Genomic DNA, 27,463 nt, shown 5'->3' with positions numbered 1-27,463 from the left:
TGGGGAAATTGGTGTTGCACACCTCTTTACGCTTAACTAAGCCAGACAATACTACTCCTCTCGAAGACGTTCAACACGTTGAATTTGGTAAATAATACCGCGCACAGCCTATTCAAATCAGTGCAATGTTTTTGGGAGATGTAGCTGTTGACAATAATGTACTTTATGGGTACACGTCATACGTTAAAATGCTGAATACTTTGTCGCCCAACAAATTGAATACAATTGGAGCCAATGCTAATATTACCATCCCAGAGAACGGTTTTATTTCCAAAGTAACAGCAGAATACTTTGACAATGCCAGCGCGCAACACAAGACCATTATGAAGCGGGTTAAGACTCATGATATACAACTCTGTACCCCGCTTCTTCTGGATATAAGTTCTTTAGACAGTTACTTGCTCGATGGTATTTCGATTAGACTCAGAATGGAACTATCTAGTAATGCATGGCTGCTAAATTCTCCAACTGGCGATAACATTCGTCTGCATATAGATTCAGCCAAGCTGCTTTATACGCGACTGTTTCCTTATCCTAATGCACTTCATGCTTTGAACGCGTCTCTCGCCACAGGGAATCTTTTGAAATCGACATTTACCAAAACCCTCTTGAAAACCTATGTGCTAGCCAAAGACCAAACCTCAGGAACGTATGATCAACCGTGGGGTGATGTTATTCCGGAAAAACTCTCGCTTATTATAACGAGCATGGAAGCTCATTCTGGCGACTATACGCTAAATCCATTGTATTTGAGCCATGGCGATATAAGTCAAAATTAATAAGCTTAAGTGTTAATGGTAGAACCATGTATAATATTCCTAGTAAATTCCCTCATGACTATGCTGAGCTCTACCATCGTACTTTGGATGCACTTGGTTTTCACAAAGACCATTTAATCGGAAAGGATATTTTCGGCAAGGGGGCAATGATTTGCACATTTGATTTGCGTGCTGAAAACTTGAATGATAATTTGCCCGTTGAAATGAATGGGGGGCTTAGACTTAGCTTGAATCTAAGCAAGGGAGAAAACGAGAACCGTCTGTTGATACTGTTTGGCGAAACAGTGGGTATAATAACAGTTAATTCTGAAAGACGGCTGCAGTGTGATGTGCGCGCTTGAAGCGGCTGTGCGATGAACAACATGGAGATTGAAAGAGGATTGAGGGGGCACATAGGAAAGCAAGCCTTGTTTTCAGGCGTGTTATTGGCAGACGAGGTAAACTCTATACCTCGATATAGAAAACCTATAGTGTGCATCGTCAATACGCTACCAAGTTATTCTAAAAGAGAAATGGGACACTGGATTTGTCTCTACTATGAACCGGGCATGGCAGTGTTCCTAGATAGTTATGCTCTCGATCCAAAATTATACTCTGATCATTTCAAATATATTGATTACCCTGGCTCAGTATGTATAAAAATGCATTTCGACTTCAAAGCACGCGAAGCGATGTGTGCGGGCTTATGCCATGTACTTTGCCTACAATGTTTCGCACTTGGGTGTAAGAGAAACTCTTGAAAAATATGTATGGAGTTTTCCAAGACCGAATATTCGAGGAATGATGAACACGTGATGCGATTCGCTTACAGCAAGTTTATAATGCCCGTATGTCATCAAACATTTAACACGTGTTCATAAAAAGTAAGTATTGACTTATTGATTTTTCATAATGAACTGTATAACATTCCATGAAGCATAAGTAATTTTATAGTTCCTTTATCGGGTGGTGGGGTGGTTGTATACCATGCTTAAATCAGAGGTCTGGCTCCACTCACAGGTCCTCACTCGTCACCGCCACTACCCTGTGCTGCCCCTGCCCTGCCCTGCCCTGCCCCTGTCCAGGCCCCGAGCAATCCTGTCGCATCTTGCCGCCGCACCTCTCGCTACCGCCGCCGCCGTTGCCGCCGCCCGCCTGATTTGGCGGGCAGTCTTTATGCATGAGCCGGATCGAAACAGAAAAGCTTTTTATTAATTTTTCCACAAATCTAATAAATTTTAATAAAATTATTGTGTTTTTTCATCCGTTTTTGATAAAGGTCATATAAACAAGTCAAACAAACTCAATGTTTATTGGAATTTGGTCAAATTATGATTCCAGATTCATCATGTGCAATTTTATAATATCAAAGGCTCCAACATTAGTCCTATATACAGAATATATTTACATATATTTTATATTTAACATAAAAATAGCAGGCAAATTCTTACACTATAAACAGTATATACAACATTCACACCAGTCCCTATCTTATAAACAACTACAATTTATTCTGAAAAGTCTGTATCTACTAGCATATATTCAAGGGGGAATGATGAGAGCATTTGATTTATTTCTTCCTGTTCCGCGGCTTGCATTAACATGTCATCATCCGCCTCTACCCGTTTTATCAAGGGAAAATATTGCTCGACCATCAAATGGAGTTCTCCCCACAATTCATAGGTTTCTTCTTCTAGTTCTCCCATTTCACCGATCTCTTGCCCACCCATTACCTCGGCTAGTCTCGCTTCTGTTATGCCTCTTTCATCGCCTTCCTCCAAATTTTCTTCGTTTGACAGTGTCATGATCTGGGCTACCTCCTCCTCCTGCTCTTCCTCCTCTATCCCTATAGAATTATCGGGATGACCGTAAGATCGCGACTCCAAGGTGCTAATGTAGTATCTTTTGTCCTCAACTACAGATATCCCTCTCTTGGGATATTTTACTGTACTCATTCGTCCATTGCGCACTGTGAATCCCTGATAGTCAAAGGTAAATGTTTGCTTCTGGAATAGGGCGTCTTTGTATCGCTGATGAGCAATTTTCTTCTTTATGAACTTTGGAACGCCCTTAGCTGAACTCAACCGGTCACCGTCTGCCAAGAGGATGGAGTAGCATTTTGGTTTTACACCTACAAATTCTGAGATGGTTCTTTCCCCCACTTCAGACTTGAGAAATCCAAGCTTTCCTTTGTTGTCTGTGCTGTACAAGGAATGTGAGGGGCTAAAGTTACTTGTGTCTATATAGCTTTTGAAGGATTCCTGCGAGTACTCTGTTAATAGATCAGGAGTTTCAATTTCTGTTATTATGAATCAGTGTCGCAATACACTAGTTTCGCCCGATCCCCGTAATGAGCCTTCAACACATTGTAATATAAATCATATAGTCGCAGCTTGGACAGCTCTAGGATGTAGTAGCCAATGTAGTTTGGATGATTCACCCGTGAATATTTCTTATGGCGAGTTACAACTACATGACCATCATTGAGAGGTACAACGCGTTTAAAGTAAGGACTTCGGGCCAGCTTCAAAAACTTTTCGCGGTTGGTGACAATATCTATGTCTTCACTATATTTGGCCACGTTCATCAGGAATCGACCAAAATGCTGTTTGAAATACACTTGATTGCATTTTTCTTGATAGGGCAAGTAGCACTTTTGCGGGCTTCTATGTTATCCTGAATGAAGTCCGCAAGAAAGTGCTTTTGCTTAAACGTATAAATAGCATGCACTTTTTTAACAACCAGGCCTAGTCGAATAAGTAGTTTAAAAGGAGGGGCAGAGCAAATAGCATTTTCTCCTGAGCAGCATGTGTTCCAATCAGTTTTATGTTCTTACACGGTGCTGGACGGTTTTCTTCTTCATACCATTCGCGTGTGACTGACGATATATCTCTGTTGGTGATATTGTGTCTTCTGATGATCAGTGGGAGGTCATCCGTTTTCTCAACGACTTCACGTGAGACAGCCTCAGTATCGCACAGAATGAGATATCCAAAATCGCCATCGGTTGCTTGATTGACCAAGCCCCGCTCAAAAACGACTGCATTTCTGTCTCATCTAGTTTTCTCATATCCCCACATGGCAACTTCTCTTGCATTACAGTGGGATAAAGACTGTTGAAGTCAAGATATGAAAGGAAAGTGCTTCTATCATGTTTTGGATTAAACTGAGGGTTCGTGTAGATGTTATTGGCGCGTACAAAACGACGCACAACACTTGTGTAGCCCCCACGCACATTTGTTTGAATGCAATGATATATGTCTGGGCTACTAAGCACCTCTAATTCCTGCTGTGTTTTTAGCAGAAAGGAGTCATAGGCAAATCCTGGCAGGCTAACATAATTTACAATATCCAACCTCCACTGGGTTTTCAAAATACCTCTCCACTCTAGGAAGACATCACATAGAAGACCAACATCCACTTTTACATAAAGCAACAAATAGTCCTTCAGGCTCTGACACCCAGCTACTTTCCAAACATTCTGAGCATGTTTATAATCACTTTCGGAAAGTTCTGCTTCTTGAAGCGAATTGAAAAATCTTCGCGGGATGGAAGACGTGTCTCAGAAAGTCGTTCCATCGAATCCATATAGTCATAACAAAACACCTGCTTTCCCTTGATCAATAATGGCAACGCAGGTGCTGGCACATCTTTCAACATCTGTTGTGTGCATATGGGTTCGTTCCCATTACTGATGAATTGGTTCGCTAAAGCCGCGAGTGAACCAGACATAAAGGCATACGAGTCAATAAATCTCAAGTCATTTATGATGACTTCATGGTATTTGTGAACTGAACGTTTTGGTCTTAGTTTGATTTTCAAGTCAGGTATCGTTAATTCACGCAGGATTAACGACATGTCGTAATTAGCATTATGTGCAATGAGAGTGAGCTGCAATTTGTGATTTTTCATTTGGAGGTTGCATCTATTACAATAAGCTCCAATGTAATTGTTTCCTGATTTTCATGGTCATGATGTTTTACTCCTTTACCTTTTAAAAAACCCTGTTTGCAGAGAAGACAGTGAGTTTGCTCATTGTGACGTGTCGTATCTTCATCGGTCATGTTGATTTTATTGTAGCCTTTAGAAAATTTCAACTTTTTCCAGGCACACTGCATTGTATGAATAAAATGGTTTACAGCATTACTTCCACAATAGGATCCGCTTTGTACTGTTTCTCCGTTTCTATTCACTATAATGTAAGCATACGCTATGGCAAAGTGATGTCTCTTTACACATCCAGACACATTCGAAGAAGGCTGTACGAGAATACTCTCAAAGTCATAGAATGCTAAATAAGATGGCTCATATGCCTTAGCATGATTAATAAATTTCACAGTAGAACCCGCGGGTGGGAATCTTAGTCTTGTGATCATCGTTGGGCAAATTAGCACATGTTCAGCAAGCGTTGCCTTGTTCTCACAGGCGCACAGGCAGATATCGCAAAACATTTTTTCCCGCGACGTTGGCAGGTAAACAGGTTCATGTATGCGTCAAAGTCTTGGATAAGAGCTAGGTGTCTGTTCCCCAACAACAGACAATGAACAACTTCTTGATCTTTGAGCCCCTTTCTGACTAGAGTTAGTTCGCCTTTTTTGTCTTCAACGTTGTCTAGACAGTAAACGCGAATACTTATGTTGTTTAATCTTTCAAGCCGACCGAGGTCTTCCCAGGATACCGGGGTTGGAATGTTACCCGTATTAATAGAGGCCAAGCAAGCATTCTCCCATTGCCTGCCCGATGGAACTACATTTCTTGACTTTAGATAGCGATAAGCTGTTAGAACTTGGAAAACACAGTCCGTGGGTCCCGAAGGGTTGAGAACTTGTGTTTTCCCTGGAACACCCTTAGGATAGGGCACATACTCTCCAATACTATTGTGCAGCATTATAAGAGAGAAGGAAAATTTTACGCTAACTATTTCATCTAACGTAAATCCACTGCCCTCTTCGTCCGACATGTCATGTTCAAACCGATTAACAAAATATTCGGATAGTTCACGTACATATGAATCCATATCGCCATAGCTAATTACCTGCATATGACTTCTCATATACATATCTCTATATTGAACTCCACCGTCGGGGTCTTCTCTGACTAAGCGCAGATGCATGTCAACGTACACTTTAAAAGAAGGAGGTCTAACCTGCTGGCAGCCTTGGAATACAGACTCTACTGCCTCGCGAAGACGGCCAGTGTTGTTGTTGAAATATGATGCAATGTCGCCGTTGTCTGCTGGTGGGACGGGCACGTCGATCGTTGTTAAGGCCCCGTTGAAATGTTGGCTTATTTCACCTGGTGTTGGTGAGGGTGTTGTTGTCGGCCGTCCCGGGTTATAACCGCTGGGTCCTGGCTGTGGAGAACTGTTTGGATGGGAGAATCCCTCACGACGGGCTTGCTTTTTCCTGCAGGTGTCTGAAGAAAGGTAAAATAATATTAGAGAGAAATAGTGAAATTACAATTTTTTCCTTAGAACAGACGTGTGCGCAATAATAACGTAGAAACTTACCGTTTGTTCCTGTATTCGCTTGTTTTCGTTTTCGTCCACTACCGATCGTTGAAGAGGAGGGCCAATGGCTGAGCCTACCAGACCCGCCTTCTTCGGAGATAGTCCTTAAGGAATACGAAACACAAATGAAATTTTTTGAACCCTCTATCCCGCACATATTTTATCAGACACTTAAAATACAATATGGAAAATGTGTCTCTTGTAAAACACATTTTAACAATATTGCATTTCAGAAGATATTAGGTTTTGACCTACCTTTGGTTTTGACTGGCCTCGTCGCTGAGACCCGCCCGTGGAGAACAACTTCCAATATCGCTGGGGTCTGGTTGAGAGAAACCGACATCTGATCGATCAGAGCTAGTCGACGACGTCTCTTCTGAAAAAAGATAGAAAGACTAAAGTCGATATTGCCCATGCTGCCCAGCTCTCTACCTCCCTCCCGTCATCCACATCTGCTACTGTTTTTTATGACAATCATATAAAGTAACGCAAACATTTAAGTACTTACCATTGTTTCTAGTAGATATATCTTTCGATCCAGTCCCAAGGCCCTCTGGAAGGCAGGCCGCCCTATGAGCTACGAGTGCGGACAACGGGAAGTAATTATTACACCATGAACATTTGATACAGGGGTGTACAGGGGTCCTCATGTTTACGGGAAACAAGAACAGGAGACCTCTTGACCCGAGACCACCTTGAGAGCCTGTGAAGTGCTTGTTGGCTTGACGTCCATAAATACCCCTCGACATTGTGTGTTCGTTTGTACATGTGTGTGTGTGTGTGTGTGTGTGTGTGTGTGTGTGTGTGTGTGTGTGTGTGTGTGTTCCTCAGGTCAGTCCTTAATGACCCGAGGTTTATTGTAATGACTTGAATCATTAAGGCTTCCGAAGACCAGAAGGCGTGGCCTCAGATACATGGAGATGTCATCGAAACATTTTTTTCCGTGATTTTTATCTCACATGAACAGATGTGTGTGTGTGTGTGTGTGTGTGTGTGTGTGTGTGTGTGTGTGTGTGTGTGTGTGCGCACGTGTGTGTGTGTGTGTGTGTGTGTGTGTGTGTGTGTGTGTGTGTGTGTGTGTGTGTGTGTGTGTGTGTGTGTGTGTATGCATGTGCGTGTGCGCGCAAGCATGTGTGTTCCTCGGGTCAGTCCTTAATAACCTGAGGTTTATTGTAATGACTTGAATCATTAAGACTTCAATAGGCGTGGCCTCAGATACATGGAGATGTCATCGATCCATTTTTTCCGCGATTTTATCTCGTAAGACCAGATGTGTGAGCGTGTGTGTGTGTGTGTGTGTGTGTGTGTGTGTGCGTGTGTATGTGCGTGTATGTGCGTGTGTGTGGGTGTGTGTGTGTGTATGCGCGTCAGGGGGAAGGAGGGAACGATAAGACGCCGGACACAGGTGCGCGGGGCACATTCCAGCCTGGTCATTAACCTAATGTCTTAACCTTTTCCGTGATTGTAATCAATCTTGGGGTCACTGAGATCTCGATCTTAACTTGTGTGAGTGTGCGTGGTTGTGAGTGTGTGTGTGTGTGTTTGTGTGTGTTTGTTTTTGTGTGTGTGTGTGCGTGTGTGTGTGCGTGAGGGGGTGTGTGTGTGTGTGTGTGTGTGTGTGTGTGTGTGTGTGTGTGTGTGTGTGTGTGTATTGGAAGAAAGATAAGTCACATGGAACAGTTGCGCGTGAAGTATTCCAGCCTGTTCATTAACCTAATGTCTTTAACCTTTTCTGTGATTATAATCTTGTGGTCACCGGGAACAGGTGCGCGTGACGTATTCCAGCCTGGTCATTAACCTAATGTCTTTAACCATTTACTGTGATTATTATCTTGTGGTCACTCGAGCTCACGATTTTATCTTAACTCTTCAATAACCCACCCTCTCGCTTCCTTCAGCTAGTCCGAGAGGGGGGGGGGGAGGTAAAAGAGATGGGTGTGTGTGTGGGGGGGAGGGGAGGGGGTCTAGATACCCCTCTTCCGTAACCCCTGCAAATTACCCCACTCCTGTAACCCCCCTGCTGACCCCCAACCCCCACTTCCAGTCCCCTGCAAATTACCCCCACTCCCGTAACCCCCCCGCTCACCCCCCCAACCCCCACTTCCAGTCCCCCCCGCTGAGGCAACCCCCACTTCCGTACATTTGTTACTACTTAGTGACATAGGTAAATTTGCAGACGACACCAAAATAAGGCTCACTATTAGGACAAGGGAGGATGCTAGAGCACTGAAGGATGATCTCAACAAACTGTCAGCTTGCTTGGTCAGAGAAATGGCAGATGAATTTTAACATCACCAAGTGTAGCGTACTTAGTGTAGGAACACGCAACCCATTACACGGGTAAAGTTTAGACTCCACAGCGATAGGCAGATCAGAGTGTGAAAGGGCTTTGGGAGTATTAGTGAACTCTGACCTAAAACTAAGGAAGCCATGTATTAGTGCAAGGAATAGGGCTAACAGGGTATTAGGCTTTATTAACAGGACAGTAACAAACAGGAGTGCAGATGTCAGACTCTATTTAGCGTTAGTTAGGCCACACTTAGATTATGCTGTCCAGTTTTGGTGCCCACACTACAGAATGGACATCAACTTGCTAGAATCAGTTCAGAGGACGATGACCAAGATGATTCAGGGGCTGAGGAGCCTCCATATCAAGATAGGCTGAAACATCACAACTTACATTCACTAGAAAGACGAAGAATGCAGGGAGATCTGATAGAAGTATTCAAATGGGACAAGGGTTACAACAAAGGCGATATAAGTAAAGCACTGAGAATTAGCCAGCAGGATAGAACACGCAGTAATGGATTTAAATGAGAAAAGTATAAATTCAGGAAAGAAATAGGCAAGTATTGGTTTAGTAATAGGGTGGTGGGGGAATGGAATAGACTCAGCAATCACATAGCTAGTGCAGGGACGATAGCTTGTTTTAAGAGTAGACTGGATAGCTGCATGGACGAGGATGACAGGTGGCAGTGCAGTGTGGGTGCAGTAAGAAGACAGGGTACTGGAGCGTACGCCCATACCGAAGGTAAATGAGGATCAAGCCTCTACCTGTAACCCCTGAAACTACACCTCACCCATCGTGAGTAGTGGGAGGGATTCTGGAGCTGCCCTGTGTAGGCCACTCGGCCTCTTGCAGTTTCCCTATGTTCTTATGTTCTTATGAGGAGTGCTGCTAGCCTCAACAGCACTAAAGGGTGTGGTTGCTGAGAAGGGAAGGAAGGAAGATGGTGGGAGGTGTTATGAGGGAGAGTGCTGCTAGCCTCAACAGCACTAAAGGGTGTGTGCCTTTAGTCTCTGGCACAGGTGGGTATGGCAGTAAATACCGAGGGACTGCTCTGCTGATGGCAGGAAGGGAGATACAAGTTAAGAGGCTGAGGAGGTAAGCAGTAAGTAAAGTGGGTCAATAATAACCATTATAAGAGTTAAGAGATGGAGTGCTTTTAGTCTCTTTCTGGCACAAGTGAATAGAGAATAAGATTTCTTCTTTAGTACATCAAGGAAGGGAGACAGCTCAAGGAAAAAAAAAAAAAAAGTGTCAAAAAGAGGGGTAAGAATGGGGTGCCACTGATATCTTTGGTGTTGGTGGAGTTGTGAAGGAAGGTGCGTGATGAAAGTGAAAAGGCAGAGTGAAAGCTTGAGTCTGTCCCGCACAAGTGGGTGAAGTTGAAGACTCACAACTTTGGCATCGGTGGAGGTGGTGACGGTGCTGGTGGCCAAGATGGAGTCCAGGGTGGGTACTGACGACCCCGGCAGACCCAGCGAGAAGAAGCCAGTTGCAGGCCCACACTCGGCCACCAGCGCGTTGACCACCTCCTGCGGGAAACATCATTGTCATCATCAACGACAACAATTCCAACCCTCCCCTCAGCCCATGTGGCACAGTAAAGGTGGTGAGGGGGACAGCTGCAAAATCTAACACCACCGCTAACATTCTCCTCACCCTTCTCACTTCAAATAGTCCTCAAGACCATATCTAGCCAAAGTAATTGATGTGCCCCTGAGAAAACTAACACTCCAACAATGACATACAATTGGATAATAAGAATTTGCAACACTTTTCAACACGTCACTAAAAACAGGCACCAAACAGTTATAACTACACCTTCCATCATTAGGCACAACACGAGTCCACTGGGTTACTCTCTGCAGGAAGGTGCTTCAGCCCCTCACCTGGTGCTGCCTGACAAGGTGCAGGACTCGGTAGCAAGGTTGCCAGATGTCCCGGTCATTACGAGGCCAGAGTTCTGTTCGAAACGGCCAGAAAAAGGCCAACCTTACTACACCATATAAGCAATATATTTGATCACATAATAAATACTTATCATGGACTTTTTCAGTGTACTAATTGTACAATTACAAAGTGCACAGTAACAAGAGCCACCTCTGTTACTCAGCCACCCATGGTCTTAATTTCTCCCACTCCTCTCGGTAAGCTCTCCCATCACTATACGAAGTTTTCCATTTACCCATGTTGTCAGTTTAGATGAATGACAAATTAGCTGCTCAAGCAATTTTCAGCGCCTTTAGAAACCAAGCTCAACTTTCCCAATACGTAGGACGCGTGTCAGCCGCGACGGACTTTTAACTTTACAACCTGAGGGGAGCAGGGAGAGGGAAGGGACGGAGGAGCGCGTGACAAAGGGTGCGCCAAGACCGGGACCAAACACGTAACGAATGATGTCCATATTATTAAGTGCATTAGATGCTCTTAAACACATGTTCTTTTGCGCTAACATCATATTATCTTTATTTCTTTGGGAGCCATTAATAATATTTTAAATAACAGCAGGATATATGCTGAACATTAGAAAAAGGCCAAAAAAAGGCCAAAATACGGTTGGCCTCTGGACCTAAATTTTTGAAGGTCATTGTACCTCTAAAAAAGCCAAATTGGCTTTTTAAGGCCAACTCTGGCAACCCTGCTCGGTAGAGGTGGGTGGGCATGTCTCGAGGCAGCGGGGTGTCGTGGTCTTGCCCCGGCGGCAGGCAGGGGGCACCGTCAGGGCCTGGAGCAGACGTGTTAATGCTTGTGTGTGATAGCATTGCGGGGGGTGAATAAAATTTTGTGCACAACAAGGGGAACTGTGTTAAGGTTAGAAACAGAGAGACGGTTGATTTGCGGGAAATACATTATGTAAGGAATGCCTGTTTTGTGCACAGTAGAGCTAGCAAATGTTGCAGCATAAAGAAGGGAGATAAACTTGTGTGGTGGACTGTTGCAAAAAATTAAATGTTCATCTTGTGTAAGGATCTATAGGAAGGAGAGAGACTTGAAGGTACGACAAGACATAAAGAAGGGAGACAGGCGTGTGTGTAAAAGTCCAGATAGATGAGATACTTAAAGCTACAACACCCACCCACCCTGAAGCAGCAAGGAGCCACCATGTGTGTGGGGCAGGATGAGCTCTGGCGGCTCCGGGCTGCTTTGAGTGTCCAGGGAGATGCTCTGGTAATTGTTGCGCAGCTGTTGGGGAGGAACTGGAGGTCAACAACACAGAAAAATAAAACTATACTACTTGACGAATCCTATTTAGTCATCGAGTTAGTTAGCTTGACTAAAAAAATATATGCCAGTATTTTCAGACATTTCCGCCTCTCATGTCACCGATTTATAAAGGCCAGTAAAAGAGATTGGTCGGAATCTAATGAGTGTTATTGAGGTTCATTTTATAGAAAGGCTAAACAACACCAGGGTCATAAAACTGCCCTCGAAAATGCGTACGTACAAGTCCTATGAAAGCCTTGTTAAATCTGAAAGGTTTAAGAACATGACCCCAAGACACACTATTGCCACCACTCTGTCCCACCTTCACCGGTGTCTCCATGAGCTCTGAAAAATGCTTCAAGATCTGGGCGAGGTTCTGGGGGGAGGCCACGTCGCTGGGGTCCCTGAGGAGGCCCAGCACTCGCCACCACAGCACCACCGCCGCACCGTGCCACCACCACACATCACCGAACCCTGCTCCGATGACAGTCCTCCCTCCAGGGCATCTGATGGAGTGAAAGTCAGAAAGAGTAAGGAAAAGAATACTTGTAGGAGGAGTGGAAGGTGCTGCAGTGTGCTAGTATTTCTGAGACAAGATATAAAAGGACAAGAAGTGCTCAGCAAAATATTCAACAGGAGACTCAAAGATAAGTTCACAGAAGGAATAAGGAAACTAGGACTTGACAGAGGTTTTGACATTTCCAGGCAGAAGGAGAAGAAGGATGAAAGTAAAGACAAGAATTGCTCGGTAAAATAACACTTGGTGGAGGAGAGGAAAATACTGAATAGTTTTAATATTTCTAATGAGACAATGAAGAAGGACAAGAAAGGTAAGCATTAGTGCTGGGTAAAATTCTCCACACTCACCGATGCCGGCTGTGTTTCCGCCCAGCTCTGTCCCCATCAGCGAGTCGTTCACGGAGGGCGACTCGGAGCCTGATGATGGCAATTAAAGGGGAGGGAGTGCGCAAGTCCTCGTTTCCGTAACCTGGAAGTACAAAGTGAACGGTCAAATACGAAACAGAACTTCAACCAAGAAACAGCTAGAAAAAAAGAAAAAGAAAAAAGCAGGGACAAAACATGAAGAGGAATGAATTGACAAAGTTCTGTGAGTCATCCCCAAAGGCACTCTTCCATCCATGTGATAGGGCCTCCAGGGGCGTGGGGGTGTGAAGGCAGAAGAGGTGGGCAAGTGCGGTACTTAGTGCGGTAGTACCAAATCACAAAAAAAGTACCGCACTACCGCAAAATTTCTGAAAATACCGCACTACCGCGGACCGCACTAAAAAATCCTGCGGTACTTTTTTGTGGTACTTTGAAAACTATCGAAGACGACATTTGCAGAGCGGCATGTTCAGTTTTTTTTTTTTTTTTACGGTGAGTCGGACTCATCAGTCAATCGGTATCAGTCATCAGAATCAGTGATTTAATCATTCTGACTTTTCAGTTATTGTTCAAAATCAAATACTAAATAGACAGACTAAACTACTACACTGCGAGTCTTCTTTAAGAGTGTGGAGGTGGAATTTTACGGTGAGGGCTTGGTGGATTATACAGAGCAGGAAAGGAATAGCATTGCACAAGTGGGGGCACTAGTGGAGGGACATCAGGGGATGCTAGTGGGTGGATGTGGTAATAAACCTCTTAAAAATAGGTGGAATGATTTGGACTGGTGATAAAAAAAAAAACAATACGCAGGTAATCAACGACATGGCAGCTGATTGGGTGGATGAACATTGGGCGGATTATTGTTATTATTATAATGGAGGTACAGAAGAGGAAGCTGTTGGGTGGACGTGGACCTCAGGAATGGCTGGAGTGAGTTAGGCTGGGTAGGTACAAGTAAACAATGCACACAGATACTGGCATTAAAACAGATCCTGACCCTGAAAACATCGCTGCCGAGCCTCAACACAGACTCACAGCCTTAACTTAACCACAGTGCACGACACTCACCGTCACCTGAACGACAAGTGTCTCCGCTGCCTCCACACCGTCCCCACAGCCTTCACACGCCGGGTTCCCTCCTTGACTGACAACTGTTCTCCTCCTCTCCTCCCTCTTGCGCACCCCTTCCCCTCCCCCTTCCTTTAGGACCGGTTATTTCCCCTTACTCCTTCTCCTTTATTTTTTCTCTTTAACTTCATAACTATCAGTACTTCCTCCTCCCGCTATCTCTCCTCCCACTCCCTCTCCATAATATCCCAATAACCCCTTTTCCCTCGCCTTCTCCAACTACGTAACTATCACTTCACCTATTCCTCCTCCTTCGACCTTGATTCCTAATTACCTCCTCCCCCTCCCCCTCGTTCCTTAGTTCCCTCCCACTCTCCTCTTTAAAACTTGCTGCTCCTCCAACTACATAACTGTCCATACCTAACCATCATTTCACTACTCCTTCCTCTTCCTCCTAGTTTCATTACCTTCCCCTCCTCCTCCTCCTGTTCCTCCTTCCTAATAATTTAATAACTCTCCTCAACATTCTCAGACGTCAAATTCTCTTTGCAAATTAGCGTTGACAAGCGCTAAGTCGCTCCTCTGGCCAGAGAAGTGAAGGGGAAATCAAAAATGTAGCGGTGATAGGGATTAAGACGCCAGGCTGCGAACGGACCAATTGTTTTCCCGCGCTGTGCTTGTATGGGCTATAAACGACCCCCGCAGAGGTGGACAGGGAGTGTCAGGGCTCTCGGGGTGCAGGCAACAGTCCGGCTACAGCTGCATCTTCTGGTGGATAAGAGGAGGTGGGAGATAGTGTTACAGCTTTGTAAAAGAGGAACAGGAGGAGGTAATGAAATTAGGTGGAGGAGGAGGAGGAGGTAGTGAAGTGATAGTTCTGTATAGTGAGAATAAGGAGAAGCGAGAGTGGAGAGTTAAAAGGCATCGTGAGAGGAACAGGAACAGGAGGAGGAAGAGGAGGTGGAGGAGGAGGAGGAGGAGGAGGCGATAAAGAAACGAGGACGAAGAAGAAATGCTAGCACGCTGATTTTGTTTTCCCGCCTAGCTAATCAGTGACAGCCTCGCGGTGATGGGAGGTCAGGCAAACGAACACCAATTTATATGTAAGCAAGCCACGTCGCCTGTAACTGGAATGTGTCTGAGGTCATTTTGATTTCACGCAGTTGTTTTGGAGTGAAATTGCATAAAAAATCAAACTCGTCCAGTAATCATGTTTCTATTATCGGCACTGAACTGTTTGTCCTGCCTAACGTCGCGATGTATTATGTAGTGCTGTAAACGTTGATTTTGAACGGCAAACACACACACACACACACACTCTTTCTCTCTCTCTCTCTCTCTCTCTCTCTCTCTCTCTCTTATTCTTTCATTCGTTGCCATATTTGTTAGTTTATTTTAGTATCTTCATATAATCTTTTCCACCCTACGCAGACCTCCTCCTCCCTCCCTCCCTCCCTCTTTCTCCTCCACCACCTCTCTGGTTCCCTTGTTCTACTCTCCCTCACTATTTTCCTTCCTTTCTTCCATCTTTCCAGTCTCCTCCTTCATTTCCCTTTCCTTCTCCTTCTCCTTCTCCCTCTTTCCTCTTCTTCCCCATCTCCCTCACACCTTTCCTTTTCTTCCTAATTTTATATAGTTTCATCCTCATTGACTCTCATTCCCTCGGTCTCTCATCTCCCTCTTCCTCCCTCCCACTCTCCCTCGTCCATGGTTGGGTTTAGATGCCTGAATGTCAAATAATAGAAAAAAAATAAATTGTGTTCGCAGAGAGAGAGAGAGAGAGAGAGAGAGAGAGAGAGAGAGAGAGAGAGAGAGAGAGAGAGAGAGAGAGAGAGAGAGAGAGAGAGAGAGAGAGAGAATGTACCGATTACTTTTTCTTTTTTAATTTACGTTTATGTTTATTTTTTCAGTATAGGCTATAACTGTAATTCTTATTTTAGTTCATACCTTTTTCGTTCATAAATCATATTCAAAACACACACACACACACACACACACACACACACACACACACACACACACACACACACACACACACACACACACACACGTTCGGACTGTGGAGTTATTTTAAAGCAAAAAAACGGGAAAAAATTCTTTGAGGCAAAAAAGGGCATGAAAAAGGAAAATTATAAAAATGAATATAACAGAGGAGAAAAGTAAATAAGAGAAAACAGAAAAGGGAAAAGAAGTGAGAAATTAATATAAAACCAAGACACTGGAAAACAATAAGGGAAAATGATATAAAAAAGGATATTGATAAAATTAATATAAAACAAACGCAATGAGCGGCAAGAAGGGAAATGAGAATAGTACAAGACAGTAGACCGCTAAGAGAACAAATTACTCATAATGACACAATCTAAGGCTATTAAAAGATATTCGGATACTGTATTTCTGCTATTGCGGTGGGTTTGTTATGATTTTTGAGGCTTTTAAAATACAAAGATCCAAGCGGCTGGGGAGGAGGAAGAGGAAGAAGAGGAAAGAGAGGAAGATTGAGATGGAAACGGAGATGGAAATAAGGGGATGAGGAAGAAAGAGAAGAAGAAGAAAGAGATTGAAACAGATGAAAAGAGGAGGAGGAGGGAGATGGAAACGGAGATGGGAGGAGGAGAAGAAGAAGATGCAAACGTAGATGGAAGATGAAGCGCCCGACAGGAATATGCAGTAAATAAAAGCGAGAGAAAGACGAGCAGCGTGAGAGATGGAGGAGACGGCAGCGATGAAGGGTGGAGCGAGGAGAGAATGGGAGAGTAGGGCCACGAGGGACAAGCCAGAGGGACAGGAGCCAGGGAGTCACAGGAGTCACAGGAGCGAGGATGGGAGAGGAAGTCAACGAGGGACACACAAGCCAGAGGGATTCACTGGAGCGAGGAGAGGATGGGAGAGGAAGGACACGAGGGACAGACAAGCCAGAGGGAGTCAAAGGAGCAAGGAGAGGATGGGAGAGGAAGGACACGAGGGACAGACAAGCCAGAGGGAGTCACAGGAGCGAGGAGAGGATGGGAGAGGAAGGACACGAGGGACAGACAAGCCAGAGGGAGTCACAGGAGCGAGGAGAGGATGGGAGAGGAAGGACAGACAAGCCAGAGGGAGTCACATGAGCGAGGAGAGGATGGGAGAGGAAGGACACGAGGGACAGACAAGCCAGAGGGAGTCACAGGAGCGAGGAGAGGATGGGAGAGGAAGGACACGAGGGACAGACAAGCCAGAGGGAGTCACAGGAGCGAGGAGAGGATGGGAGAGGAAGGACAGACAAGCCAGAGGGAGTCACAGGAGCGAGGAGTAGTATGGAGAGGATGGACAGACAAGCCAGAGGGAGTCACGGGAGCGAGGAGAGGATGGGAGAGGAAGAACACACAAGCCAGAGGGAGTCACAGGAACGAGGAGAGGATGGGAGAGGAAGAACACACAAGCCAGAGGGAGTCACAGGAGCGAGGAGAGGATGGGAGAGGAAGAACACACAAGCCAGAGGGAGTCACAGGAGCGAGGAGAGGATGGGAGAGGAAGAACACACAAGCCAGAGGGAGTCACGGGAGCGAGGAGAGGATGGGAGAGGAAGGACACGAGGGACAGACAAGCCAGAGAGAGTCACAGGAGCGAGGAGAGGATGGGAGAGGAAGAACACACAAGCCAGAGGGAGTCACAGGAGCGAGGAGAAGATGGGAGAGGAAGGACACACAAGCCAGAGGGAGTCACAGGAGCGAGGAGAGGATGGGAGAGAAAGGACAGACAAGCCAGAGGGAGTCACGGGAGCGAGGAGAGGATGGGAGAGGAAGGACACACAAGCCAGAGGGAGTCACAGGAGCGAGGAGAGAATGGGAGAGGAAGGACAGACAAGCCAGAGGGAGTCACAGGAGCGAGGAGATGATGGGAGAGGAAGGACAGACAAGCCAGAGGGAGTCACGGGAGCGAGGAGAGGATGGGACAGGAAGGACAGACAAGCCAGAGGGAGTCACAGGAGCTAGGAGAGGATGGGAGAGGAAGGACAGACAAGCCAGAGGGAGTCACAGGAGCGAGGAGAGGATGGGAGAGGAAGGACACAAGCCAGAGGGAGTCACAGGAGCGAGGAGAGGATGGGAGAGGAAGGACAGACAAGCCAGAGGGAGTCACAGGAGCGAGGAGAGGATGGGAGAGGAAGGACACACAAGCCAGAGGGAGTCACGGGAGCGAGGAGAGGATGGGAGAGGAAGGACAGACAAGCCAGAGGGAGTCACAGGAGCGAGGAGAGGGAGAGGGAAGGACACGATGGACACACAAGCCAGAGGGAGTCACAGGAGCGAGGAGAGGATGGGAGAGGACGCACACACAAGCCAGAGGGAGTCACAGGAGCGAGGAGAGGATGGGAGAGGAAGGACAAAGGACACACAAGCCAGAGGGAGTCACGGGAGCGAGGAGAGGATGGGAGAGGAAGGACAGACAAGCCAGAGGGAGTCACAGGAGCGAGGAGAGGATGGGAGAGGAAGGACAGACAAGCCAGAGTGAGTCACGGGAACGAGGAGAGGATGGGACAGGAAGGACAGACAAGCCAGAGGGAGTCACGGGAGCGAGGAGAGGATGGGAGAGGAAGGACACGAAGGACACACAAGCCAGAGGGAGTCACAGGAGCGAGGAGAGGATGGGACAGGAAGGACACACAAGCCAGAGGGAGTCACAGGAGCGAGGAGAGGATGGGACAGGAAGGACAGACAAGCCAGAGGGAGTCACAGGAGCGAGGAGAGGATGGGAGAGGAAGGACACGAAGGACACACAAGCCAGAGGGAGTCACGGGAGCGAGGAGAGGATGGACACGAAGGACACACAAGCCAGAGGGAGTCACGGGAGCGAGGAGAGGATGGGACACGAAGGACACACAAGCCAGAGGGAGTCACAGGAGCGAGGAGAGGATGGGACAGGAAGGACACACAAGCCAGAGGGAGTCACGGGAGCGAGGAGAGGATGGGACAGGAAGGACACACAAGCCAGAGGGAGTCACGGGAGCGAGGAGAGGATGGGACAGGAAGGACACACAAGCCAGAGGGAGTCACAGGAGCGAGGAGAGGATGGGACAAGAAGGACACACAAGCCAGAGGGAGTCACAGGAGCGAGGAGAGGATGGGACAGGAAGGACAGACAAGCCAGAGGGAGTCACAGGAGCGAGGAGAGGATGGGACAGGAAGGACAGACAAGCCAGAGGGAGTCACAGGAGCGAGGAGAGGATGGGAGAGGAAGGACAGACAAGCCAGAGGGAGTCACAGGAGCGAGGAGAGGATGGGAGAGGAAGGACACGAAGGACACACAAGCCAGAGGGAGTCACGGGAGCGAGGAGAGGATGGGAGAGGAAGGACACACAAGCCAGAGGGAGTCACAGGAGCGAGGAGAGGATGGGAGAGGAAGGACACGAAGGACACACAAGCCAGAGGGAGTCACGGGAGCGAGGAGAGGATGGGAGAGGAAGGACAGACAAGCCAGAGGGAGTCACGGGAGCGAGGAGAGGAGGAAGATGGGAGGCGAACGACGACGAAGATGGAAGGGAAACAAAAAGAAAAAGAAAAAACTCCTCAATATTAGTAAATGAAAAAAAAACGAGGCAAAAAAATATTCAAGATATAGACAATTGGGATGAAAACAAGGAGGAAAATAGAAATAAATGTGTAAGTATAAAGATGAAAAACAAGAAAAATACACTAAAAGACGTATAAGAGATGAAATAAAATACAAATGAATGAGAACAAGGAAATGGAAGAAGACAAAAAGAGAAAGAAATAAGTCCCCAACGAAATACCCCCCCCCAAAAAAAAGGAGATACAATGACAAAGAAGATAAAAGAAAGGAGGAAGAAAACACGCACGTCACAAAACATTTTAAACACACACAAGACAAAGAAATCTAACATGAATGGAAGGACTGCATGGACGAAGAAAGTGATGATGAAGAATTAATGAACCAATGAAAGTAGAACACGAAAAATTATGAAATTCGCTTCCCCAGACAGCAGCAGAGCGAGTGAGCCTCACCCAAGACTCCACCCTGGCAGAGGTGGTGGCAAAATTCCCACCTCCTCGATAAACTCCTGGTAAACTGACGACATCCTCTGACGGGCTCACCAGCCCGTACCCTACCCTAGGAGGACAAATCAACAACATCTCTCGTCACTTATGCGATATTTTTTTTTATCATCGAAGTAAAATATGCAAGGATTTTTTTTGGCAAAATCTCCATACATTCTCACGCACCAAAATAGAAAAATAACTGTTTACGTGCATGGCCAGAAAAAAAAAACTATTATGAAGAAAATACTCCTGACCAAAAATCCAAAAATCAAGAAATCACAAAACAAAAAGAGCGGCTAATCACACTGACGTGATTTCTTGATGTACAAATAAAAACCCACACTGGCAGACGATAGTTATATTTTTTTACCAAACAGTTTCGGTGGACACTGCCACCATCTCCAGTGGTGTAAAGGAAGAGTATAAGTAGTTACAATGTTTTACAATTCTCCTTATATACACAACGGAACGAGTAGCCTACCTAAGTATGGGAGGGGCTGGACAGAGAGGGAAGGGTGCCTTCTGGGGGAGGGAAGTGAGGTCACGGCCCCGCCCCAACGCTACGGCGTTGGGGCGTAGGATTAGGGATTAGCAAAATATAATCTAACTGACAAACAGGAAAAAAAATAAAAACCGACCCATCTTGTCCTTATCACGTTTTTAGTTTTTGTTTTTATTTATCAAGTTGGAGGAACTGGCGGTCGAGCTGATTTTTAATGAATCAATCTTACTGCACTGGACGCTGAAGGATGTAGTTTATTCCATTCTCGCCCTTAACTAACTTGTTTACACTTACTATAACGAATGTTGTGTGCCATTATTTCTCGTCTGAACGTGTCATCAATCAAAAACAATTTGGATTTGGGTTTTGGTCCACATTAGTAAAGCCAGTGAGTATTTTGGAGCACACATTTTGTCGCACACCTAATTTAGCAATGTGCATTGCCTAGTCGGGAGACCAACACTGTATCGCATATTATAAATGGGGTCTGACCAAGCTATTGTAAGTATTACATCTTCATTTGTAACAAAGAAAAGTTTATCTTCATGAAGACAAGCATTTTATTCATTTCGTTGCATCAATGCATTGGTTTGAAAATTTGAGGTTTGACAATTTTGACACCCAGGCCCTCGGCACACTGAACGCTTTTGAGTTCAACGCCACGCTTTCATAATCAAACTATTTTTTGTACCAATTGGAAAACCTGACACTTATCTACATTAAGTAAATGGAGAACCTGACATTTCATGCAATCTTCTTGGAGGCTGTGTCTTCATCAGTGACGGCATAATTACCAGTCTTTGTGTCATCAAATTTACTACAAAGATTACCGAGTCTAACGTCAACGTCATTGATATAACTGGCCAAGAACCGAGCCCTGAGGGACACCACTAGTGACGGGCATCCACTCTGAGTTAAATCAATCTATAGTCACTCTATGCTGTCTGTTGTTCAACCAACATGCAGTCCATTGGCATACTTTACCGTCAATACCTAGCTGCTTTTTAAATTAAGTAATTTATGGTGTGGAACTTATCAAATGCTTTCTGAAAATCAAGATAGAATATGTCCAGTGACTTGGTTACTTTATAAGCTGAGAAAGAGGTCTTCATAAAAGGTTAAATAGGTTCAACGAACATGATCTCTTGTTACGGAAGCCATATTGAGAATCCTTAATAAATGAGTGGCTTTCATGGTAACTCACAATTTTGTCTAATTTGCTCTCGAGTAACTTACCTACTAGTGAAGTCAGACTAATGGACCAATAATTCTTAAAAATCGGTGTTACGCAATCCATTTTCCAGTCAGAGGGGACGAGGTCTTGTCGCAAGGACATGTTGTGGCCAGGCTGCCAATTCAGGGTTTGTAAAGTCTTCGTAGTCGCTGCCCGGTTCTGTAAGGAAAATGGCGTTATATTTGAATTACTGTAGCCTATTCTCCTTTCCTGTTAAGCCCTGATAAGGCTACATTAATAAAGGTTATATTAATTAAGCGATGCATGGTGCACATTACTAAGAATTTGACATGCTGTACAAAGAAATTATAAATTTTTCTATAGATTGACGCCTGAAATACTCTGCACAGTGTAATGTATTTCTTAACATTGACTAAAAATTGGTAAATGACTAAAAATTGGTAAATAAGCATTTGAAATTCACACTGCTTATTATTGGGTACTGAGCAAGACTTGAGCTCCTGGGCTATATCAGAGAACAGCTTTAGCAGACGCTTGTGCTTGTGGCAGTCAGCATGTCCAGGCTGGGCTGGGCTTGTTAAACTGTCCTGGAAGTCAATAAAAGGGTTAATAGGTGTGTGGTGGATAGAATGGTGGATGGAGGTGGAAGACAGGAAATACCCGACACCTGAAAGCAGAACGACGAGTGCCGGAGAACAACTGGAAGGCCGTGGGTGACAGGTAACTGTCTTACAATAGGCTGGAATGAACTGAAATGGCACCAAATGGCTGGGTGGAAGATGGACTGAATGGAGGTGGAAGTTGAGGTGGACATTGTGGATTATACGGAGCAAAAGACCACACAGCAAAAGTTAAAAGTACACATTTCATGAATGCTAAAATGATAAGAACCGATTGTGTATTCACAATCCACATACTATTTTTGGCCAGATTACTATAGCATTTACACTATTTAGAATTATAACTATCAATTAATACTCATAGAAATGCACTTTTTTTGCCAGTATTGCTAAGCTCCTTAAACTAAATTTATAAATATCAACTAAATACTCATTGATATCCATTTACTGATTTTAGCCAACATTTCTATAGTTTTTTTCTTTTACCAACTGATTGATTTCAATCTTAATACTCAGAAATTACTTTACACAAAACATTAAAAAAAAAATGAAGGTTTAAGATACTTCTAGGACTGACTGGAGAAAAAGCAGAATAAATTCACCCAAACGTGTCAAATGAAAATAAAAAAATAAAAACTCACAAACTTGGGGAGTCTGTGGACTTGACAAGGCAGCTCAGGGACCCAGGATTGATCTCAATCTTAATAATCAGAAATTACTTTACACAAAACATTAAAAAAAAAAAAAATTGAAGGTTTAAGATACTTCTAGGACTGACTGGAGAAAAAGCAGAACAAATTCACCTTGTCAAGTCTGTGGACTTGACAAGGCAGCTCACGGACCAGGAGCAGGGCAACCCTCGAGTCTTACGGGGGGGCGTCACGGGGCTGGAGGAGACTGATAGAAGTGGGCTGGGCTGGAGGAGACTGGTAGATGTGGGCTGGGCTGGAGGAGACTGGTAGATGTGGGCTGGGCTGGAGGAGACTGGTAGATGTGGGCTGGGCTGGAGGAGACTGGTAGATGTGGGCTGGGCTGGAGGAGACTGGTAGAAGTGGGCTGGGCTGGAGGAGAATGGTAGAAGTGGGCTGGGCTGGAGGAGAATGGTAGAAGTGGGCTGGGCTGGAGGAGACTGGTACATGTGTGCTGGGCTGGAGGAGACTGGTAGAAGTGGGTTGGGCTGGAGGAGACTGGTAGAAGTGGGCTGGGCTGGAGGAGACTGGTAGAAGTGGGCTGGGCTGGAGGAGACTGGTAGGAGTGGGCTGGGCTGGAGGAGACTGGTACATGTGGGCTGGGCTGGAGGAGACTGGTACATGTGGTCTGGGCTGGAGGAGACTGGTAGAAGTGGGCTGGGCTGGAGGAGACTGGTAGAAGTGGGCTGCAGGGGCTCTAGGAGGTGGAAGAGACTGGGTGGAGACGCGGCTGGGCTGGACGTGGAGGCCGTGTTGTGCTGGCCTCCTCCTGATTGAACCTTTCGCCAGTCATGGCATTCAGGAGTGTTTTCATCAGTATGTACACGAGTGTGTCTGTAGAGTTTTTTCTTTTCAGTGAACCTTTTGCCATACTCATGGCATTCATAAGGTCTTTCGCCAGTGTGTGAATGTGTTTGTCTCGTGAGGTTACTCTTCTTAATGATCCTTTTGCCACACTCATGGCATTCATGAGGTCTTTCACCAGTGTGTAAAAGGGTGTGGTGGTTGAAGTTACCCTTTGTAGTGAACCTTTTTCCACACTCATGGCATTCATGAGGTCTTACACCAGTGTGTAAAAGGGTATGTTCGTTGAGGATACTCTTCGTACGGAACCTTTTGCCACACCGATGGCATTCATGAGGTCTTTCACCAGTGTGTAAAAGGGTGTGTTCGTTGAAGATACTCTTCGTACTGAACCTTTTGCCACACTCATGGCATTCATGAAGTCTTTCACCAATGTGTGAAAGGGTGTGTCTGTTGAGATGACTCATGGAACTGAATCGTTTGCCACACTCATGGCATTCATGAGGTCTTTCACCAGTGTGTGAAAAAGTGTGTTGATTGAGTAGACTTTTGTAACGGAAGCTTTTATCACAGTGATGGCATTCATGAGGTCCTCTACCAGAGGGTGTGGGTGCAGATGTTGAGGTCAGCCTTCCCAAGGAGTCTTTCCCCACACTCTGGGCACTCATGGTTCCCTTCACCAGTGTGTGCAAGGCAGTGTCTGGTGAACTTGCTCTCAGTCTCAAATCTTGTCACACTCTTGACTCAATCTTTTCCTTTCCATTGTGGCCGAGATGCCAGCAGCATGGTGGTGGTGGTTCTCTTGATCCTCACAGCATTGACAGCCTGCTGCTGCTGGTCCTGCCCGGCCATGAAGCCTCCAGGGCACCAGTGCTTTTGCTGCGAGGCGCTGGCAGGTCTTGCAGGAGGCTCCGGCCGTGGCCCAGGGCCAGCGATGCACCGGGGAGTCCTGAAGGCAGAGGCTGTGAGGACAGTGCCGAGCACAGCACCAGCCTCAGGCCCTCACTCCAGCAGCAGCACTAGCCTGGACGTGGAGACAGGTTTGTGCTGTGCTGGCCTCCACATGTTAACCTGATCTGGAAAGATATAAAATGGTCAAGAAATGGGTGGCTGGATCAGTTGGAGAGTTGGTCAAATTGTAATAAAGCAATGGGAAAATATTGTCAAGGAATGGGTGGCTGGAGCAGGTGGAGAAGTGCAGTCAGTGTAATATGGCATATGGAAAAATATATGCAAGGCAAGGTAAGTGAAAACAAGTAAACTGTAATGTAACATTGAATATTAACAATAGGGGAGTGGAACATCAAGGGTGGAATGGATGGACGTGAAGACTGAAGGGAAAGGTGGAAGGTTATACTGCACTAGGAGGAAAAGGATTGCAGAAAACAGGTGGAGGAGTTTAAGGAAAACCGCGAGTGGAAAGGAGGTTTGAGCGACTAATAGGCTTTAATTAATTTTTGGTCAGGAGAAATTTTAAGTGGAATGGGTGGATATGAGGTGTGGAGGTGGAATATTAAGGCGAGGGCTCGGTGGATTATTGAAGGCAGGAAATAAATGGCACTGCACTAGTGGAGGAACATCAGAGGATGCTAGTGGGTGGATGTGGAGGTGTAAGGCAAGATGTGGACCAGGTGGGGAGCAGGGGAGGAATGCCATGGCTAGCAGACAAACTACTGCCAAGGTGGATGAGCAATAAGTGGAAAAGCAAGAGTGGAGGGATGTAAGGGGATGCTAGTGGTTGGATGTGGAAATAAGCCTCTTAAAAATAGGTGGAATGATCTGGATTGGTAAAACAATAAAATATACGGAAGTAATTAACGCCATGGCGCCTGATTGGGTGGATGAGCATTAGACGGAAACGTGCTATTATAATGGAGGTACAGAAGAGGAGGCTGTTGGGTGGACGTGGACCTCATGAACGGCTGGAGAGAGTTAGGCTGGTTAGGTACAAGTAAACAATGCACACAGATATTAGCCTTAAAACATATCCTGACCCTGAAAACATCGCTCCCGAGCCTCAACACAGACTCACAGCCTTAACTTAACCACAGTGCACGACACTCACCGTCACCTGACCGACAAGTGTCTCCGCTGCCTCCACACCGTCCCCACAGCCTTCACACGCCGGGTTCCCTCCTTGACTGACAACTGTTCTCCTCCTCTCCTTCCTTTTGCCCTCCCCCTCCCCTCACCCTTCCTCTAGGATTGGTTATTACCCCCCCTCTCCTCCTCCATTTCTTTTCTTCTTCAACTACGTAACTATCACTACTTCCTCCTCCCGCTCCCTCCCATAATAGCCTAATATATCTCTCTCTCTCTCTCTCTCTCTCTCTCTCTCTCTCTCTCTCTCTCTCTCTCTCTCTCTCTCTCTCTCTCTCTCTCTCTCTCTCTCTCTCTCTCTCTCTCTCTCTCTCTCTCTCTCTCTCTCTCTCTCTCTCTCTCTCTCTCTCTCTCTCTCTCTCTCTCTCTCTCTCTCTCTCTCTCTCTCTCTCTCTCTCTCTCTCTCTCTCTCTCCACCCATGTTTCTTCTCTCTCTCTCTCTCTCTCTCTCTCTCCTCTCTCTCTCTCTCTAACACTGCTTGCCATTCTCACACTACACAACCATCACAACCTCCTCCTCCTGTTCAGCGCCAACCATCGGAGCCGCAGAAAAGGGCCAAAAGGGGTCAGTAAGGGAGGAGAGAGACCGGCACTGTGCCTGTATGGCTGTGGACGAGCCCTGCAGAGGTGGACATGGCCAAGGGGAGTGTGTCAGGGCAGGGCTCGAGGGGTGTAGGCAACAGGCCGGCTACAGCTGCACCTGCTACTGGACAAGAGGGAGTGACGTGATGGTTGTGTAGCTTAAGGATGAAGAGTAAGGCATTATACTGCACCATGCAACTCTACGCCCCTGCTGCCTCTCCTTCTTCCCCGCCTGTGCCTCCCCCACTAACCCACTTCCCCTTCTTGCTGTACCCTTGATTAAGAAAAGGCAGTATGGGGGCGGCGATGATGAAGAAACGAGGAGACGGAAGAAAATGGGGAGGAGGAGGAGGAGGAGGAGGTAGTGAAATGATGGTTATGTAGTGAGAGAGAGAGAGAGAGAGAGAGAGAGAGAGAGAGAGAGAGAGAGAGAGAGAGAGAGAGAGAGAGAGAGAGAGAGAGAGAGAGAGAGAGAGAGAGAGAGAGAGAGAGAGAGAGAGAGAGAGAGAGAGAGAGAGAGAGTCATTCCTTTCAAGATCAACATTTTCATCACCTCATTAAACATTGCGATATTAAACTATAACAACACAGTAACGATAATGAAAAAAGAGAATCATAGGACGAGGTTGGTTTCTGATGTCAACCCTTCCCTTAATTCCCTAAACTCAGTCATGACGTCGCTGTCCTCCAACAAGTTATTCACGGGTAAAAGTAACGCTTGTGCAGTGAGTATGAAGGGTTGGGTCTTGTGGAAAAACGAAAGGTTACGTTTGCGGTATATTTTGTCGAGTGAGTGAAAAAAAAGGTTATGTCTGCCTCGTGAAATCACTAATACTATCAGATATATTATAGTGACAGGTATGGCTTGCTAACATAAACTGGTGGTGCTCGTATGCCTGACTTCCTGTAGCACGAGCTGTCACTGAACGAGTACTAAAACAAGACCAGGCGAGGCAGCATTTCTTCTTCCCAGGGAGATAAAGCATTATGAAGGAGGAACAGGAAGAGGAGGAGGTAACGAACAAACGAAGATGAAGAAGAAGAAGAGGAGGAAGTGAAGGGATAGTAGTGTAGTTTAAGAATGAGAAGAGAGAAGAGTTAAAACAATATGAAAGAGGAGGAGAAGATGGTATAAAAAAAAAAAAACGAGGAAGAAATGGTACTTCTCCTTAATTTCTTTTCATACTGGTTCAGTGACGGCCTCGTGCTAATATGTAGTCAG

General features: G+C 45.8%; 2 protein-coding genes and 1 long non-coding RNA gene across 4 annotated transcripts; all 3 read right to left on the bottom strand.

Moving 5' to 3' along the window:
• Positions 1–4,806: 4,806 nt before the first annotated feature.
• LOC126996868 (uncharacterized) lies at positions 4,807–7,252 on the bottom strand. The gene is made up of 4 exons (XM_050857777.1): positions 6,776–7,252; positions 6,523–6,643; positions 6,268–6,371; positions 4,807–6,173 (listed from the first exon to the last, which is right to left on the bottom strand). The coding sequence occupies exons 1-4, from the start codon at positions 7,014–7,016 to the stop codon at positions 5,146–5,148; spliced, it is 1,494 nt and encodes a 497-aa protein (XP_050713734.1). The 5' UTR covers positions 7,017–7,252; the 3' UTR covers positions 4,807–5,145.
• A 2,135-nt stretch (positions 7,253–9,387) lies between these two features.
• LOC126996870 (uncharacterized) lies at positions 9,388–25,643 on the bottom strand. The gene is made up of 5 exons (XM_050857787.1): positions 25,625–25,643; positions 12,626–12,746; positions 12,081–12,264; positions 11,635–11,737; positions 9,388–10,086 (listed from the first exon to the last, which is right to left on the bottom strand). The coding sequence occupies exons 3-5, from the start codon at positions 12,096–12,098 to the stop codon at positions 9,809–9,811; spliced, it is 399 nt and encodes a 132-aa protein (XP_050713744.1). The 5' UTR covers positions 12,099–12,264; positions 12,626–12,746; positions 25,625–25,643; the 3' UTR covers positions 9,388–9,808.
• On the bottom strand, positions 14,118–23,657 carry LOC126996878 (uncharacterized). 2 transcript variants are annotated; one of them, XR_007751702.1, is made up of 3 exons: positions 22,937–23,657; positions 21,488–21,644; positions 14,118–14,482 (listed from the first exon to the last, which is right to left on the bottom strand). It is a non-coding gene; the product is annotated as an uncharacterized LOC126996878 (long non-coding RNA). The 2 variants fall into 2 exon arrangements; XR_007751701.1 differs by lacking the exon at positions 14,118–14,482 and adding an exon at positions 19,547–19,819.
• Positions 25,644–27,463: the final 1,820 nt, after the last annotated feature.

This window comes from Eriocheir sinensis, chromosome 1, assembly GCF_024679095.1.
Source record: "Eriocheir sinensis breed Jianghai 21 chromosome 1, ASM2467909v1, whole genome shotgun sequence".
Taxonomy (NCBI): Eukaryota; Metazoa; Arthropoda; class Malacostraca; order Decapoda; family Varunidae; genus Eriocheir; species Eriocheir sinensis.
This window is presented reverse-complemented; position numbering and strand designations above follow the sequence as displayed.

Bases quoted from the DNA above. Each gene is read 5' to 3' on its own strand.
- LOC126996868 (XM_050857777.1), bottom strand. From the start codon at position 7,016: ATGTCGAGGGGTATTTATGGACGTCAAGCCAACAAGCACTTCACAGGC. The intron at 6,644-6,775 runs GTAAGTACTTAA...ATCTTTTTTCAG, and splicing joins TATATCTACTAGAAACAATG to AAGAGACGTCGTCGACTAGC. The intron at 6,174-6,267 runs GTAAGTTTCTAC...ACCTTTCTTCAG, and splicing joins AGCGAATACAGGAACAAACG to ACACCTGCAGGAAAAAGCAA.
- LOC126996870 (XM_050857787.1), bottom strand. The intron at 10,087-11,634 runs GTGGGTGGGTGT...TGTTTCCCGCAG, and splicing joins TGGCTCCTTGCTGCTTCAGG to GAGGTGGTCAACGCGCTGGT.